At 47.7% G+C, this 18,801-nt stretch overlaps 1 protein-coding gene across 1 annotated transcript in view; it reads left to right on the top strand.

Annotated features, from left to right (window-relative positions):
- Positions 1-770: 770 nt before the first annotated feature.
- LOC124024551 (troponin I, fast skeletal muscle-like) overlaps positions 771-18,801 on the top strand; it is a 22,107-nt gene continuing 4,076 nt past the window's right edge. The window contains exons 1-5 of the mRNA XM_046338469.1: positions 771-843; positions 17,434-17,467; positions 17,625-17,661; positions 18,251-18,379; positions 18,706-18,795. Of these exons, the coding sequence (XP_046194425.1) occupies positions 17,460-17,467; positions 17,625-17,661; positions 18,251-18,379; positions 18,706-18,795 (264 nt within the window). The 5' untranslated portion in view covers positions 771-843; positions 17,434-17,459. The remainder of the gene's footprint in view (positions 844-17,433; positions 17,468-17,624; positions 17,662-18,250; positions 18,380-18,705; positions 18,796-18,801) is intronic.

Genomic DNA, 18,801 nt, shown 5'->3' with positions numbered 1-18,801 from the left:
AATCACAAAGACAGGTGAAACAGATCATAAGTCTCATTCTGAGTTGAGTAAACCTGGAAGTAAAGCCCACGGTGTGACGAGGTTGGGACTAGGTTGCAGTACTCTGTCAGACAGGCAGGGCCAGTACTCTGTCAGACAGGCAGGGGGCAGTACTCTGTCAGACAGGCAGGGGGCAGTACTCTGTCAGACAGGCAGGGGGCAGTACTCTGTCAGACAGGCAGGGGGCGGTACTCTGTCAGACAGGCAGGGGGCAGTACTCTGTCAGACAGGCAGGGGGCAGTACTCTGTCAGACAGGCAGGGGCAGTACTCTGTCAGACAGGCAGGGGCAGTACTCTGTCAGACAGGCAGGGGGCAGTACTCTGTCAGACAGGCAGGGGGCAGTACTCTGTCAATAAGTCATAAAATAACAATAACAGTCTTGAAGCCTGGGGTTATTTATATGAAGGGATCCTGAGGGGCAGAGTGGCTGCAGCCTGCCAAGTCAAGGGATGGGTAGGAGTCTGTGCCTGAGGAGGGTGGCATGGTGGGGAACTGGGGGTGGGTGGCAGGGTGGGGAGGGGGCACTAGGTAGTGGAGGGGCAGGGTGGGGGCACTGGGGAGTGGAGGGGCAGTGTGGGGGCACTGGGGGGTGAGATAGACTTTCAGAAGAGTGTCGGCCCATTGGTCTGGGTTGGTCTCCAAGTCCATAAAGAGTTAGGCAGGATAGTGCTGAGGCATCACTGGACAGCATTAAAACAACCGTCTGTCCAGGGCTGCGTTACAGCCACCACCGCAGCCACTCTCTGCCACTGCAGTCTCACGTTCTGTACCACTACTGCCCTGTTGGCCGGATTAACTCATAGGTGAGCCTCTCTGTTCTGTCTGATCCTCTCCGGTCTGTCTGATCCTCTCTGGTCTGTCTGATCCTCTCTGGTCTGCCTGATCCTCTCTGATCTGCCTGATCCTCTCTGGTCTGCCTGATCCTCTCTGTTCTGTCTGATCCTGATCTGTCTGATCCTCTCTGTTCTGTCTGATCCTCTCTGATCTGTCTGATCTCTGATCTGCCTGATCCTCTCTGATCTGCCTGATCCTGCCTGATCCTCTCTGGTCTGCCCTGATGCTCTCTGTTCTGTCTGATCATCTCTGTTCTGTCTGATCCTGTCTGGTCTGTCTGATCCTCTCTGTTCTGTCTGATCCTGTCTGATCCTCTCTGGTCTGTCTGATCCTCTCTGTTCTGTCTGATCCTCTCTGGTCTGTCTGATCCACTCTGGTCATCTCTGTTCTGTCTGATCCTCTGTTCTGTCTGATCCTCTCTGTTCTGTCTGTCCTCTCTGTTCTGTCTGTCTGATCCTCTCTGTTCTGTCTGATCCTCTCTGGTCTGTCTGTCTGATCCTCTCTGTTCTGTCTGATCCTCTCTGGTCTGTCTGATCCTCTCTGGTCTGTCTGTCTGATCCTCTCTGTTCTGTCTGATCCTCTCTGGTCTGTCTGATCCTCTCTGGTCTGTCTGTCTGATCCTCTCTGTTCTGTCTGATCCTCTCTGTTCTGTCTGATCCTCTCTGTTCTGTCTGTCTGATCCTCTCTGTTCTGTCTGATCCTCTCTGTTCTGTCTGTCTGATCCTCTCTGTTCTGTCTGATCCTCTCTGGTCTGTCTGTCTGATCCTCTCTGTTCTGTCTGATCCTCTCTGTTCTGTCTGATCCTCTCTGGTCTGTCTGTCTGATCCTCTCCAGTCTGTCTGATCCTCTCTGTTCTGTCTGATCCTCTCTGTTCTGTCTGATCCTCTCTGTTCTGTCTGATCCTCTCTGTTCTGTCTGATCATCTCTGTTCTGTCTGATCCTCTCCAGTCTGTCTGATCCTCTCCGGTCTGTCTGATCCTCTCCAGTCTGTCTGATCCTCTCCAGTCTGTCTGATCCTCTCCGGTCTGTCTGATCCTCCCTGTTCTGTTTAATCCTCTCTGGTCTGTCTGATCCTCTCTGGTCTGTCTGATCCTCTCTGTTCTGTGTGTGTGTGTTGTCTTTCCCCTGTCCTAGTTCAACTATGGTACGCTGAACGTGTGAACCATAAATGTCTATCATTAATTAACTCATAGCTGAGCCCCTCTCTGTGTGTGTGTTTGAGATGAGTTTGTGTCCTTGTCTTAGTTGAGCTATAGTACCACTGGAAGTGGGAACACTAACATTGCTCTGGTCTGGAACACCTGTTTTCTGTGTTTGGTGGTTTTGGTCATGATGATGTGATAACATGAGGAATGAGCCGTGGTCACCTGAACTAATGGAGTCCTGGGTTTCTGTGTTTGGTCATGATGAGGTGATAACATGAGGAATGAGCCGTGGTCACCTGAACTAATGGAGTCCTGGGTTTCTGTGTTTGGTCATGACGGTGATAACATGAGGAATGAGCCGTGGTCACCTGAACTAATGGAGTCCTGGGTTTCTGTGTTTGGTCATGATGAGGTGATAACATGAGGAATGAGCCGTGGTCACCTGAACTAATGGAGTCCTGGGTTTCTGTGTTTGGTCATGATGATGTGATAACATGAGGAATGAGCCGTGGTCACCTGAACTAATGGAGTCCTGGGTTTCTGTGTTTGGTCATGATGAGGTGATAACATGAGGAATGAGCCGTGGTCACCTGAACTAATGGAGTCCTGTGTTTGGTCATGATGAGGTGATAACATGAGGAATGAGCCGTGGTCACCTGAACTAATGGAGTCCTGGGTTTCTGTGTTTGGTCATGATGAGGTGATAACATGAGGAATGAGCCGTGGTCACCTGAACTAATGGAGTCCTGGGTTTCTGTATTTGGTCATGATGAGGTGATAACATGAGGACTGAACCATGGTCACCTGAACTAATGGAGTCCTAGGTTTGGTCATGACGAGGTGATAACATGAGGAATGAGCCGTGGTCACCTGAACTAATGGAGTCCTGGGTTTCTGTCAGTTGTTGCTGTTAGAGCTTCTGTTAGTAGCATAATGGACGCTTGACGAGAAAAATCTCCATTTAATTGTTAAATACCAAAACGATTCCTTCATCAAGGTATTTTCCACTCTCTACCTCATAATGTATCTGATTGGTTAATTGGTTAACTGTGTGTTGGGGAATGTTGATATTCATGTGTGAAGTGTATGAATCCAACAAGAGATCAGACAACGTCTGTCATAATACAATGCATTCATTCATTGTCAGAAAGGGTTTGGGTCTGAAGTCCACAGTGTCTTGTGTATCCTCGTGTACGTGAAGCAGGATGTGGACCCATGCATTATTAAAGGTTATAGGCATTTCAAAGACACGCCATCTTTTGTGATTAATAATGACAATGATGGATGGGAACCTCTCAGACATTTACATATCCTCTTAGTGTTTACAATTATATCTGAGATGTCACAGTGAACCAAATTCCCCAAATGTCAAAAGTCAATTAGGAAAAAGCATTTCAATGTGAGCACATTTTCTGATCATAACGACAAATCAATGTACTAATTACAGATGATACAGACAGCCTATCCCTGAATCAGACTAGATCCATAATAATGACAGACAGCCTATCCCTGAATCAGACTAGATCCATATTAATGACAGACAGCCTATCCCTGAATCAGACTAGATCCATAATAATGACAGACAGCCTATCCCTGAATCAGACTAGATCCATAATAATGACAGACAGCCTATCCCTGAATCAGACTAGATCCATATTAATGACAGACGATACAGACAGCCTATCCCTGAATCAGACTAGATCCATATTAATGACAGATGATACAGACAGCGTACCCCTGAATCAGACTAGATCCATATTAATGACAGACAGCGTACCCCTGAATCAGACTAGATCGATAATAATGACAGATGATACAGACAGCGTATCCCTGAATCAGACTAGATCGATAATAATGACAGATGATACAGACAGCCTATCCCTGAATCAGACTAGATCGATAATAATGACAGATGATACAGACAGCGTATCCCTGAATCAGACTAGATCGATAATAATGACAGATGATACAGACAGCCTATCCCTGAATCAGACTAGATCGATAATAATGACAGATGATACAGACAGCGTATCCCTGAATCAGAGTAGATCCATATTAATGACAGATGATACAGACAGCCTATCCCTGAATCAGACTAGATCCATATTAATGACAGATGATACAGACAGCCTATCCCTGAATCAGAGTAGATCCATATTAATGACAGATGATACAGACAGCCTATCCCTGAATCAGATTAGATCCATAATAATGACAGATGATACAGACAGCGTACCCCTGAATCAGAGTAGATCCATATTAATGACAGATGATACAGACAGCCTATCCCTGAATCAGATTAGGTCCATATTAATGACAGATGATACAGACAGCGTATCCCTGAATCAGAGTAGATTCATGGGATAGTTTTCCTTTAGGTTGGTTTATCTCACTGAGGTGACACCAGATGTCCTGCAGACATGATTCATTTACAATCTGAGGATGCTACCATCCCACCTGCCTCTGGCCCCATCCACCAACTGGGGCCAAAGACCTCATCAACACCGACACTCAAGCCTATAGTTATACCCCAGGGGGTGCGTTTTAAATATGGGCCCTGTAAGACATATTGTCTGTGTTGATATGTTTGATTAGAAAATAGATTGTGGTTCACTAACATACGTAGGCTATCTGTAGTTCACTAGCATACGTAGGCTATCTGTGGTTCACTAGCATACGGAGGCTATCTGTGGTTCACTAGCATACGTAGGCTATCTGTGGTTCACTAACATACGTAGGCTATCTGTGGTTCACTAGCATACGTAGGCTATCTGTGGTTCACTAACATATGTAGGCTATCTGTGGTTCACTAGCATACGTAGGCTATCTGTGGTTCACTAGCATACGTAGGCTATCTGTGGTTCACTAACATATGTAGGCTATCTGTGGTTCTGGCTTCATATCCCTGGTGTTTCACTATACATTTTTAAAAAGTCATATCTATTGTTTAGTGATCTATTTAAATGACATGTATTTTCTATTTTATTCTTATGATCACAAAACAGTGACAACGTGACAGCCTGTCGGGTCTGTAGAGTAATACTCGGTAATACTCAGTAATACTTGGCAAAACTTGGTAATACTCAGTGATACTCGGTAATACTCAGTAATACGCAGTAATACTCGGCAAAACTCGGTAATACTCGGTAATAGTTGGTAATAGTCAATAATACTCGGTAATAGTCAGTAATAGTCAGTAATAATCAGTAATACTCAGTTATAGTAGGTAATAGTCAGTAATACTCAGTTATAGTAGGTAATAGTCAGTAATACTCAGTAATACTCAGTAATAGTCAGTTATAGTAGGTAATAGTCAGTAATAGTCAGTTATAGTCAGTAATAGTCAGTAATACTCAGTAATACTCAGTAATAGTCAGTTGTAGTCAGTAATACTCAGTAATACTCAGTAATAGTCAGTAATACTCAGTAATACTCAGTAATAGTCAGTAATACTCAGTAATACTCAGTAATAGTCAGTAATAGTCAGTAATACTCAGTTATAGTAGGTAATAGTCAGTAATACTCAGTAATACTCAGTAATAGTCAGTTATAGTAGGTAATAGTCAGTAATACTCAGTAATACTCAGTAATAGTCAGTAATAGTCAGTAATAGTCAGTTATAGTCAGTAATAGTCAGTAATACTCAGTAATATTCAGTAATAGTCAGTAATACTCAGTAATACTCAGTAATAGTCAGTAATAGTCAGTAATACTCAGTAATACTCAGTAATAGTCAGTAATAGTCAGTAATACGCAGTAATACTCGGCAAAACTCTGTAATCCTCGGTAATAGTTGGTAATAGTCAATAATACTCGGTAATAGTCAGTAATAGTCAGTAATACTCAGTTATAGTAGGTAATAGTCAGTAATACTCAGTTATAGTAGGTAATAGTCAGTAATACTCAGTAATACTCAGTAATAGTCAGTTATAGTAGGTAATAGTCAGTAATAGTCAGTTATAGTCAGTAATAGTCAGTAATACTCAGTAATACTCAGTAATAGTCAGTTATAGTCAGTAATACTCAGTAATACTCAGTAATAGTCAGTAATAGTCAGTAATAGTCAGTAATACTCAGTAATACTCAGTAATAGTCAGTAATAGTCAGTAATACTCAGTAATACTCAGCAATAGTCAGTAATATTCAGTAATAGTCAGTAATACTCAGTTATAGTAGGTAATAGTCAGTAATACTCAGTAATACTCAGTATTAGTCAGTTATAGTAGGTAATAGTCAGTAATAGTCAGTAATACTCAGTAATAGTCAGTAATAGTCAGTAATAGTCAGTAATAGTCAGTTATAGTCAGTAATAGTCAGTAATACTCAGTAATAGTCAGTTATAGTCAGTAATACTCAGTAATACTCAGTAATAGTCAGTAATAGTCAGTAATACTCAGTAATACTCAGTAATAGTCAGTAATACTCAGTAATAGTCAGTAATAGCCAGTAATACTCAGTAATACTCAGTAATACGCAGTAATACTCAGTAATACTCAGTAATAGTCAGTAATACTCAGTAATAGTCAGTAATACTCAGTAATAGTCAGTAATACTCAGTAATAGTCAGTAATACACAGTAATAGTCAGTAATAGTCAGTAATAGTCAGTTATAGTAGGTAATAGTCAGTAATACTCAGTAATACTCAGTAATAGTCAGTTATAGTAGGTAATAGTCAGTAATAGTCAGTTATAGTAGGTAATACTCAGTGATACTCAGTAATACTCAGTAATAGTCAGTAATAGTCGGTAATAATCAGTAATAGTCAGTAATAGTCGGTAATAATCAGTAATAGTCAGTAATAGTCAATAATAGTCGGTAATAGTCAGTAATAGTCAGTAATAGTCAGTTATAGTCAGTAATAGTCAGTAATAGTCAGTAATAGTCAGTAATAGTCAGTAATAGCCAGTAATAGTCAGTAATAGTCAGTAATAGTCGGTAATAATCAGTAATAGTCAGCAATAGTCAGTGATACTCAGTGATACTCAGTAATACTCAGTAATAGTCAGTAATAGTTGGTAATAATCAGTAATAGTCAGTAATAGTCGGTAATAGTCGGTAATAATCAGTAATAGTCAGTAATAGTCAGTAATAGTCGGTAATAGTCAGTAATAGTCAGTAATAGTCAGTTATAGTCAGTAATAGTCAGTAATAGTCAGTAATAGTCAGTAATAATCAGTAATAGTCAGTAATAGTCAGTAATAGTCGGTAATAATCAGTAATAGTCAGTAATAGTCAGTAATACTCAATAATACTCAGTGATACTCAGTGATACTCTGTGATACTCAGTGATAGTCAGTAATAGTCAGTAATACTCAGTAATAATCCAAGCATTACAGTGAATAGGAACATTAATTTCCTCTTTGAAGTTGAAGACCTTCAGGACAAATCTTAGGCACTTGGGAACGTGTCCTGGCTGAAGGTTGTTTGTTTCTGTCTGTAACAGCCAAGTCGTGGTGAGAACCGCTGATACCTCACACAGTATCAGATCTTAATGTCAGTCAGGAGACGTATAGCTAAACTTAGCCACTAGTCTCATTCCCCGTGTCTCTCAGTGTTTTCATGTATTGTCCACTGTAATGTCAGTTGACAGAAAAATGATAGAAAACATACATGTACAATTCCAATAGAAAATACATGATTTAGTGACGTAACACATTGGCTACTTTACGTCCAACCTTTTTGCTTTATGTTATACTTGATGATGATGATGATGATGAAGACTTTGTAACATAGTGGTCGCTGGGGGAGGCATAGACTCTTCCTGGCTGTATCACAACCGGCTGTGATTGGGAGTTTAAAAAACATATATATATATATTTCACTTTTATTTAACCAGGTGCGACAAAAACAACAATCACAGAGTTACACATGGGATAAACAAACGTGCAGTCAATAACACAATAGAAAAATCTATACACAGTTTGTGCAAATGAAGTAAGGAGGTAAGGCAATAAATACGCCAATAGTGGCGAAGTAATTACAATTTAGCAATTTACACTGTAGTGATATATGTACAGATGAGGATGTGCAAGTGGAAATACTGGTGTGCAAAAGAGCAGAAAATAAATATGGGGATGAGGTAGGTAGGTTGGATGGGCTATTTACAGATGGGCTGTGTACAGTAAGCTGCTCTGACAGCTGACGCTTAAAGTTAGTGAGGAGATATGTCTCCAACTTCAGTGATTTTTGCAATTCGTTCCAGTCATTGGCAGCAGATAACTGTAAGCTGTTTTGCTTGTTGGGTTGATTGATAATCTAGAACTGAATCTAATGTAGTCTAGTGACTCAGTAGATTCACCACAAGCCGTCATGTCATGTCTTTAATAGTTGGCTGTTGATAGATTTTATGGAGGCTGTTTTTAGTACTCTCTCTTATTGTGTAATTGAGATCTGACAGAAATCTCTTCTAGAAGGCTCCAGGCCTGCATCCCAAATGGCACTCTATTCCTATATAGTGCACAGGCCCTGGTCAAAAGTAGTGCACTGTATAGGGAATAGAATGTCATTGGACTCTGGTAAAAAGTAGTGCACTATATAGGGAATAGGGTGCCATATGGGAGGCAAAAAGGCATATTCTTGGATTTGTTGACTTTTCACAAACTTCTCACCAGGTGGCAGTATGCACACAAAACTGTGGACTGGTGTAGTGTTTTAAACACACCACCACGGGGAGTGAGGGGATTAGACAACAGCCACAACGGCTGCCTTTACACAGGCAGAACAATTCTGAGCTTTTGCCTAACTATTGGCTAAAGAGTTGATCTGATTGGTTTAAAGAGTTGATCTGATTGGTCAAAAGATCAATAAGTGGGGGAAAAAAGGATCAGAATTGGGCTGCATGTGTAAACGCAGCGATAGTAATCTGATCCACCACTCTGGCCGTTTGGAGGAGGAAGTTGTATTATGATCATTTGAGACTAGGCCTGGCCACCCCACATAGCCTGGTTCCTCTCTAGGTTTCTAATCTCCACCCTGCACAGCCAGAAGAGGACTGGCCACCCCTCAGAGCCTGGTTCCTCTCTAGGTTTATAATCTCCACCCTGCACAGCCAGAAGAGGACTGGCCACCCCACATAGCCTGGTTCCTCTCTAGGTTTCTAATCTCCACCCTGCACAGCCAGAAGAGGACTGGCCACCCCTCATAGCCTGGTTCCTCTCTAGGTTTCTAATCTCCACCCTGCACAGCCAGAAGAGGACTGGCCACCCCTCATAGCCTGGTTCCTCTCTAGGTTTCTAATCTCCACCCTGCACAGCCAGAAGAGGCCTGGCCACCCCACATAGCCTGGTTCCTCTCTAGGTTTCTAATCTCCACCCTGCACAGCCAGAAGAGGACTGGCCACCCCACATAGCCTGGTTCCTCTCTAGGTTTCTAATCTCCACCCTGCACAGCCAGAAGAGGACTGGCCACCCCTCATAGCCTGGTTCCTCTCTAGGTTTCTAATCTCCACCCTGCACAGCCAGAAGAGGCCTGGCCACCCCACATAGCCTGGTTCCTCTCTAGGTTTATAATCTCCACCCGGCACAGCCAGAAGAGGCCTGGCCACCCCACATAGCCTGGTTCCTCTCTAGGTTTATAATCTCCACCCTGCACAGCCAGAAGAGGCCTGGCCACCCCACATAGCCTGGTTCCTCTCTAGGTTTATAATCTCCACCCTGCACAGCCAGAAGAGGACTGGCCACCCCTCATAGCCTGGTTCCTCTCTAGGTTTCTAATCTCCACCCTGCACAGCCAGAAGAGGCCTGGCCACCCCTCATAGCCTGGTTCCTCTCTAGGTTTCTAATCTCCACCCTGCACAGCCAGAAGAGGCCTGGCCACCCCACATAGCCTGGTTCCTCTCTAGGTTTCTAATCTCCACCCTGCACAGCCAGAAGAGGACTGGCCACCCCACATAGCCTGGTTCCTCTCTAGGTTTCTAATCTCCACCCTGCACAGCCAGAAGAGGACTGGCCACCCCTCGGAGCCTGGTTCCTCTCTAGGTTTCTAATCTCCACCCTGCACAGCCAGAAGAGGACTGGCCACCCCTCATAGCCTGGTTCCTCTCTAGGTTTCTAATCTCCACCCTGCACAGCCAGAAGAGGCCTGGCCACCCCACATAGCCTGGTTCCTCTCTAGGTTTATAATCTCCACCCGGCACAGCCAGAAGAGGCCTGGCCACCCCACATAGCCTGGTTCCTCTCTAGGTTTATAATCTCCACCCTGCACAGCCAGAAGAGGCCTGGCCACCCCACATAGCCTGGTTCCTCTCTAGGTTTATAATCTCCACCCTGCACAGCCAGAAGAGGACTGGCCACCCCTCATAGCCTGGTTCCTCTCTAGGTTTCCAATCTCCACCCTGCACAGCCAGAAGAGGCCTGGCCACCCCACATAGCCTGGTTCCTCTCTAGGTTTCTAATCTCCACCCTGCACAGCCAGAAGAGGACTGGCCACCCCACATAGCCTGGTTCCTCTCTAGGTTTCTAATCTCCACCCTGCACAGCCAGAAGAGGCCTGGCCACCCCCCATAGCCTGGTTCCTCTCTAGGTTTCTAATCTCCACCCTGCACAGCCAGAAGAGGACTGGCCACCCCACATAGCCTGGTTCCTCTCCAGGTTTCTAATCTCCACCCTGCACAGCCAGAAGAGGACTGGCCACCCCTCATAGCCTGGTTCCTCTCTAGGTTTCTAATCTCCACCCTGCACAGCCAGAAGAGGCCTGGCCACCCCACATAGCCTGGTTCCTCTCTAGGTTTCTAATCTCCACCCTGCACAGCCAGAAGAGGCCTGGCCACCCCACATAGCCTGGTTCCTCTCTAGGTTTCTAATCTCCACCCGGCACAGCCAGAAGAGGACTGGCCACCCCTCGGAGCCTGGTTCCTCTCTAGGTTTCTAATCTCCACCCTGCACAGCCAGAAGAGGACTGGCCACCCCACATAGCCTGGTTCCTCTCTAGGTTTCTAATCTCCACCCTGCACAGCCAGAAGAGGACTGGCCACCCCTCAGAGCCTGGTTCCTCTCTAGGTTTATAATCTCCACCCTGCACAGCCAGAAGAGGACTGGCCACCCCACATAGCCTGGTTCCTCTCTAGGTTTCTAATCTCCACCCTGCACAGCCAGAAGAGGACTGGCCACCCCTCATAGCCTGGTTCCTCTCTAGGTTTCTAATCTCCACCCTGCACAGCCAGAAGAGGACTGGCCACCCCTCATAGCCTGGTTCCTCTCTAGGTTTCTAATCTCCACCCTGCACAGCCAGAAGAGGCCTGGCCACCCCACATAGCCTGGTTCCTCTCTAGGTTTCTAATCTCCACCCTGCACAGCCAGAAGAGGACTGGCCACCCCACATAGCCTGGTTCCTCTCTAGGTTTCTAATCTCCACCCTGCACAGCCAGAAGAGGACTGGCCACCCCTCATAGCCTGGTTCCTCTCTAGGTTTCTAATCTCCACCCTGCACAGCCAGAAGAGGCCTGGCCACCCCACATAGCCTGGTTCCTCTCTAGGTTTATAATCTCCACCCGGCACAGCCAGAAGAGGCCTGGCCACCCCACATAGCCTGGTTCCTCTCTAGGTTTATAATCTCCACCCTGCACAGCCAGAAGAGGCCTGGCCACCCCACATAGCCTGGTTCCTCTCTAGGTTTATAATCTCCACCCTGCACAGCCAGAAGAGGACTGGCCACCCCTCATAGCCTGGTTCCTCTCTAGGTTTCTAATCTCCACCCTGCACAGCCAGAAGAGGCCTGGCCACCCCTCATAGCCTGGTTCCTCTCTAGGTTTCTAATCTCCACCCTGCACAGCCAGAAGAGGCCTGGCCACCCCACATAGCCTGGTTCCTCTCTAGGTTTCTAATCTCCACCCTGCACAGCCAGAAGAGGACTGGCCACCCCACATAGCCTGGTTCCTCTCTAGGTTTCTAATCTCCACCCTGCACAGCCAGAAGAGGACTGGCCACCCCTCGGAGCCTGGTTCCTCTCTAGGTTTCTAATCTCCACCCTGCACAGCCAGAAGAGGACTGGCCACCCCTCATAGCCTGGTTCCTCTCTAGGTTTCTAATCTCCACCCTGCACAGCCAGAAGAGGCCTGGCCACCCCACATAGCCTGGTTCCTCTCTAGGTTTATAATCTCCACCCGGCACAGCCAGAAGAGGCCTGGCCACCCCACATAGCCTGGTTCCTCTCTAGGTTTATAATCTCCACCCTGCACAGCCAGAAGAGGCCTGGCCACCCCACATAGCCTGGTTCCTCTCTAGGTTTATAATCTCCACCCTGCACAGCCAGAAGAGGACTGGCCACCCCCTCATAGCCTGGTTCCTCTCTAGGTTTCCAATCTCCACCCTGCACAGCCAGAAGAGGCCTGGCCACCCCACATAGCCTGGTTCCTCTCTAGGTTTCTAATCTCCACCCTGCACAGCCAGAAGAGGACTGGCCACCCCACATAGCCTGGTTCCTCTCTAGGTTTCTAATCTCCACCCTGCACAGCCAGAAGAGGCCTGGCCACCCCCCATAGCCTGGTTCCTCTCTAGGTTTCTAATCTCCACCCTGCACAGCCAGAAGAGGACTGGCCACCCCACATAGCCTGGTTCCTCTCCAGGTTTCTAATCTCCACCCTGCACAGCCAGAAGAGGACTGGCCACCCCTCATAGCCTGGTTCCTCTCTAGGTTTCTAATCTCCACCCTGCACAGCCAGAAGAGGCCTGGCCACCCCACATAGCCTGGTTCCTCTCTAGGTTTCTAATCTCCACCCTGCACAGCCAGAAGAGGCCTGGCCACCCCACATAGCCTGGTTCCTCTCTAGGTTTCTAATCTCCACCCGGCACAGCCAGAAGAGGACTGGCCACCCCTCGGAGCCTGGTTCCTCTCTAGGTTTCTAATCTCCACCCTGCACAGCCAGAAGAGGACTGGCCACCCCACATAGCCTGGTTCCTCTCTAGGTTTATAATCTCCACCCTGCACAGCCAGAAGAGGACTGGCCACCCCTCATAGCCTGGTTCCTCTCTAGGTTTCTAATCTCCACCCTGCACAGCCAGAAGAGGCCTGGCCATCCCACATAGCCTGGTTCCTCTCTAGGTTTCTAATCTCCACCCTGCACAGCCAGAAGAGGACTGGCCACCCCACATAGCCTGGTTCCTCTCTAGGTTTCTAATCTCCACCCTGCACAGCCAGAAGAGGACTGGCCACCCCACATAGCCTGGTTCCTCTCTAGGTTTCTAATCTCCACCCTGCACAGCCAGAAGAGGACTGGCCACCCCTCATAGCCTGGTTCCTCTCTAGGTTTCTAATCTCCACCCTGCACAGCCAGAAGAGGCCTGGCCACCCCACATAGCCTGGTTCCTCTCTAGGTTTCTAATCTCCACCCTGCACAGCCAGAAGAGGACTGGCCACCCCACATAGCCTGGTTCCTCACTAGGTTTCTAATCTCCACCCTGCACAGCCAGAAGAGGACTGGCCACCCCTCGGAGCCTGGTTCCTCTCTAGGTTTCTAATCTCCACCCTGCACAGCCAGAAGAGGACTGGCCACCCCACATAGCCTGGTTCCTCTCCAGGTTTCTAATCTCCACCCTGCACAGCCAGAAGAGGACTGGCCACCCCACATAGCCTGGTTCCTCTCCAGGTTTCTAATCTCCACCCTGCACAGCCAGAAGAGGACTGGCCACCCCACATAGCCTGGTTCCTCTCTAGGTTTCTAATCTCCACCCTGCACAGCCAGAAGAGGACTGGCCACCCCACATAGCCTGGTTCCTCTCTAGGTTTCTAATCTCCACCCGGGACAGCCAGAAGAGGACTGGCCACCCCACATAGCCTGGTTCCTCTCTAGGTTTCTAATCTCCACCCTGCACAGCCAGAAGAGGACTGGCCACCCCACATAGCCTGGTTCCTCTCTAGGTTTCTAATCTCCACCCTGCACAGCCAGAAGAGGACTGGCCACCCCTCATAGCCTGGTTCCTCTCTAGGTTTATAATCTCCACCCTGCACAGCCAGAAGAGGACTGGCCACCCCACATAGCCTGGTTCCTCTCCAGGTTTCTAATCTCCACCCTGCACAGCCAGAAGAGGACTGGCCACCCCACATAGCCTGGTTCCTCTCCAGGTTTCTAATCTCCACCCTGCACAGCCAGAAGAGGACTGGCCACCCCACATAGCCTGGTTCCTCTCTAGGTTTCTAATCTCCACCCTGCACAGCCAGAAGAGGACTGGCCACCCCACATAGCCTGGTTCCTCTCTAGGTTTCTAATCTCCACCCGGGACAGCCAGAAGAGGACTGGCCACCCCACATAGCCTGGTTCCTCTCTAGGTTTCTAATCTCCACCCTGCACAGCCAGAAGAGGACTGGCCACCCCACATAGCCTGGTTCCTCTCTAGGTTTCTAATCTCCACCCGGGACAGCCAGAAGAGGACTGGCCACCCCACATAGCCTGGTTCTTCTCTAGGTTTCTAATCTCCACCCTGCACAGCCAGAAGAGGACTGGCCACCCCACATAGCCTGGTTCCTCTCTAGGTTTCTAATCTCCACCCGGGACAGCCAGAAGAGGCCTGGCCACCCCACATAGCCTGGTTCCTCTCTAGGTTTCTAATCTCCACCCGGGACAGCCAGAAGAGGCCTGGCCACCCCACATAGCCTGGTTCCTCTCTAGGTTTCTAATCTCCACCCTGCACAGCCAGAAGAGGACTGGCCACCCCTCATAGCCTGGTTCCTCTCTAGGTTTCTAATCTCCACCCTGCACAGCCAGAAGAGGACTGGCCACCCCTCATAGCCTGGTTCCTCTCTAGGTTTCTAATCTTCACCCTGCACAGCCAGAAGAGGACTGGCCACCCCTCAGAGCCTGGTTCCTCTCTAGGTTTCTAATCTCCACCCTGCACAGCCAGAAGAGGACTGGCCACCCCACATAGCCTGGTTCCTCTCTAGGTTTCTAATCTCCACCCTGCACAGCCAGAAGAGGACTGGCCACCCCTCATAGCCTGGTTCCTCTCTAGGTTTCTAATCTCCACCCTGCACAGCCAGAAGAGGACTGGCCACCCCACATAGCCTGGTTCCTCTCTAGGTTTCTAATCTCCACCCTGCACAGCCAGAAGAGGACTGGCCACCCCACATAGCCTGGTTCCTCTCTAGGTTTCTAATCTCCACCCTGCACAGCCAGAAGAGGACTGGCCACCCACATAGCCTGGTTCCTCTCTAGGTTTCTAATCTCCACCCTGCACAGCCAGAAGAGGACTGGCCACCCCACATAGCCTGGTTCCTCTCTAGGTTTCTAATCTCCACCCGGGACAGCCAGAAGAGGACTGGCCACCCCACATAGCCTGGTTCCTCTCTAGGTTTCTAATCTCCACCCTGCACAGCCAGAAGAGGACTGGCCACCCCACATAGCCTGGTTCCTCTCTAGGTTTCTAATCTCCACCCTGCACAGCCAGAAGAGGACTGGCCACCCCTCGGAGCCTGGTTCCTCTCTAGGTTTCTAATCTCCACCCTGCACAGCCAGAAGAGGACTGGCCACCCCACATAGCCTGGTTCCTCTCCAGGTTTCTAATCTCCACCCTGCACAGCCAGAAGAGGACTGGCCACCCCACATAGCCTGGTTCCTCTCTAGGTTTCTAATCTCCACCCTGCACAGCCAGAAGAGGACTGGCCACCCCTCATAGCCTGGTTCCTCTCTAGGTTTCTAATCTTCACCCTGCACAGCCAGAAGAGGACTGGCCACCCCTCAGAGCCTGGTTCCTCTCTAGGTTTCTAATCTCCACCCGGCACAGCCAGAAGAGGACTGGCCACCCCACATAGCCTGGTTCCTCTCTAGGTTTCTAATCTCCACCCTGCACAGCCAGAAGAGGCCTGGCCACCCCACATAGCCTGGTTCCTCTCTAGGTTTATAATCTCCACCCTGCACAGCCAGAAGAGGACTGGCCACCCCACATAGCCTGGTTCCTCTCTAGGTTTATAATCTCCACCCTGCACAGCCAGAAGAGGCCTGGCCACCCCACATAGCCTGGTTCCTCTCTAGGTTTCTAATCTCCACCCTGCACAGCCAGAAGAGGACTGGCCACCCCTCATAGCCTGGTTCCTCTCTAGGTTTCTAATCTCCACCCTGCACAGCCAGAAGAGGACTGGCCACCCCTCATAGCCTGGTTCCTCTCTAGGTTTCTAATCTCCACCCGGCACAGCCAGAAGAGGACTGGCCACCCCACATAGCCTGGTTCCTCTCTAGGTTTCTAATCTCCACCCTGCACAGCCAGAAGAGGACTGGCCACCCCACATAGCCTGGTTCCTCTCTAGGTTTCTAATCTCCACCCTGCACAGCCAGAAGAGGACTGGCCACCCCTCGGAGCCTGGTTCTTCTCTAGGTTTCTAATCTCCATCCTGCACAGCCAGAAGAGGACTGGCCACCCCTCATAGCCTGGTTCCTCTCTAGGTTTCTAATCTCCACCCGGCACAGCCAGAAGAGGCCTGGCCACCCCTCAGAGCCTGGTTCCTCTCTAGGTTTCTAATCTCCACCCTGCACAGCCAGAAGAGGCCTGGCCACCCCACATAGCCTGGTTCCTCTCTAGGTTTCTAATCTCCACCCGGCACAGCCAGAAGAGACCTGGCCACCCCACATAGCCTGGTTCCTCTCTAGGTTTCTAATCTCCACCCTGCACAGCCAGAAGAGGACTGGCCACCCCTCATAGCCTGGTTCCTCTCTAGGTTTCTAATCTCCACCCTGCACAGCCAGAAGAGGACTGGCCACCCCTCATAGCCTGGTTCCTCTCTAGGTTTCTAATCTCCACCCTGCACAGCCAGAAGAGGACTGGCCACCCCTCATAGCCTGGTTCCTCTCTAGGTTTCTAATCTCCACCCTGCACAGCCAGAAGAGGCCTGGCCACCACACATAGCCTGGTTCCTCTCTAGGTTTCTAATCTCCACCCTGCACAGCCAGAAGAGGCCTGGCCACCCCACATAGCCTGGTTCCTCTCTAGGTTTCTAATCTCCATCCTGCACAGCCAGAAGAGGACTGGCCACCCCACATAGCCTGGTTCCTCTCTAGGTTTCTAATCTCCACCCTGCACAGCCAGAAGAGGACTGGCCACACCACATAGCCTGGTTCCTCTCCAGGTTTCTAATCTCCACCCTGCACAGCCAGAAGAGGACTGGCCACCCCACATAGCCTGGTTCCTCTAGGTTTCTTTCTAGGGAGTTTTTCCTAGCCATCGTGCTTCTACATCTGCACTGCTTGCTGTTTGGGGTTTTAGGCTGGGTTTCTGTACAGCACTTTGAGATATCAGCTGATGTACGAAGGGCTATATAAATCCATTTGATTTGCTGATTTGGTTGTTATGTAAAGGAACAAGGAACGTCACAGGGGATCTTTCCTGGAACTTGCTTATGTGTGTCATGGCTGCCGTACATTGTGTGTCCTTTATCATTGTTAAAAACCAGCAGAATATAATTTAACTGTAGTGTTTTTACTTCTTCCTCAGAACGGCGAAAAGACCAAACAGACATCATGTCTGAGTGAGTAAAAGTGGATTTCAACATTAGGAAAAAGTTTACAGAATATTTTTTTGCATATATCCAGAATTGTATTTATTTCACAAAATGCAACAAAATGATCATACCTGTTCCTGAACAACAAGAGAATGACATTAATTTTACTCACTCTTTCTGACAGGAAAAAGATGTCATCGAGCCGCAAGCATCATCTGAAGGTAACCAACGGCAACTTCCATGACCTCTTCATGACCTCTCGAAGATTCTATCCAGTTATTGACTCAACAGAGATCTTATATAAACAGCTTAGTGATCTCTTACCTCTTAAACATTATGACAAAAATACCACTTGTGATTTGCACGATTTTTTTCACAAACAATCCAACCACTTTTTGATAACAAATGTTATATTAACAAATCAAAAATATAAAAGACAATCACTGCTTTGAGGCCTTTCCCTTAGTAAGACTTGACTATTTTAAAAACAAAAAGAACTACATTTTAAGTGAGAATAGGCATTGGTCTGAAGCTGAAAAACAGTGATTCACATGAGCACCGCAATGCCTATTCCACCCATGTTCTACCAAGGTTTTCCAGCACAGAGCTTTGACCTACCACAGTAACTATGTTGGTATGGTACTTCCAGCTGTGTGTAGGCAGGTTTCTTAGGATTCAACCCTTCTACCGTAACTAGATCAACACTCCAATTGAAATATAAATGTCATGTAAATGTCTGTAAAATGCTTCAGGTAATTCATCTTTCAAATACGTAAAAAAGAAGGTTTCTGTGTTGTTGCCGTCCCCCAGAGCCTGATGCTCCAGATCGCCCAGGAACTGATAGCGGAAGAGGAAGCCCAGTCTTTAGAGGACAGGAAGCAGTACATGAGCGAAAATATCACTCCTCTGCAGCTCACAGGATCCATTGCAGAACTCCAGGTATCACATCGGCTGCGTTGAGACAGGCAGCCCAATTCTCATCATTTTATTCATTAATTGTTCTGTTGACCAATCAGCTCTGGAAAATATTTGACATGAAAAGACCTGATGCGATTGGTCAATAGACCTATTAGTAGAAAAACAATATCAGAATTGGGCTGTCTGTGCTAATGCCAGTTGTAGTTGTTATCGTTTCCTTTCACAATATAACAGTACAATTGGATTGCATTTTACACTAGTAATATCCCATTTAACAACAACATTTGAAATGTAACACATTGGCTGTCTGTCTCGTGTTATGAGTCACTGTGATTGTCTCTGAACAGGACCTGTGTAAGAAGATGCACCAGAAGATTGATGTGATAGATGAGGAGAGATACGACCTGGGCAGCAAAGTTGGCAAAAGTGACAAAGAGGTGGGG

Source organism: Oncorhynchus gorbuscha, unplaced genomic scaffold (assembly GCF_021184085.1).
Source record: "Oncorhynchus gorbuscha isolate QuinsamMale2020 ecotype Even-year unplaced genomic scaffold, OgorEven_v1.0 Un_scaffold_1924, whole genome shotgun sequence".
Taxonomy (NCBI): Eukaryota; Metazoa; Chordata; class Actinopteri; order Salmoniformes; family Salmonidae; genus Oncorhynchus; species Oncorhynchus gorbuscha.
Note: the sequence above shows the minus strand (reverse complement) of the source record. Positions and strands in the feature narration are given on the sequence as shown.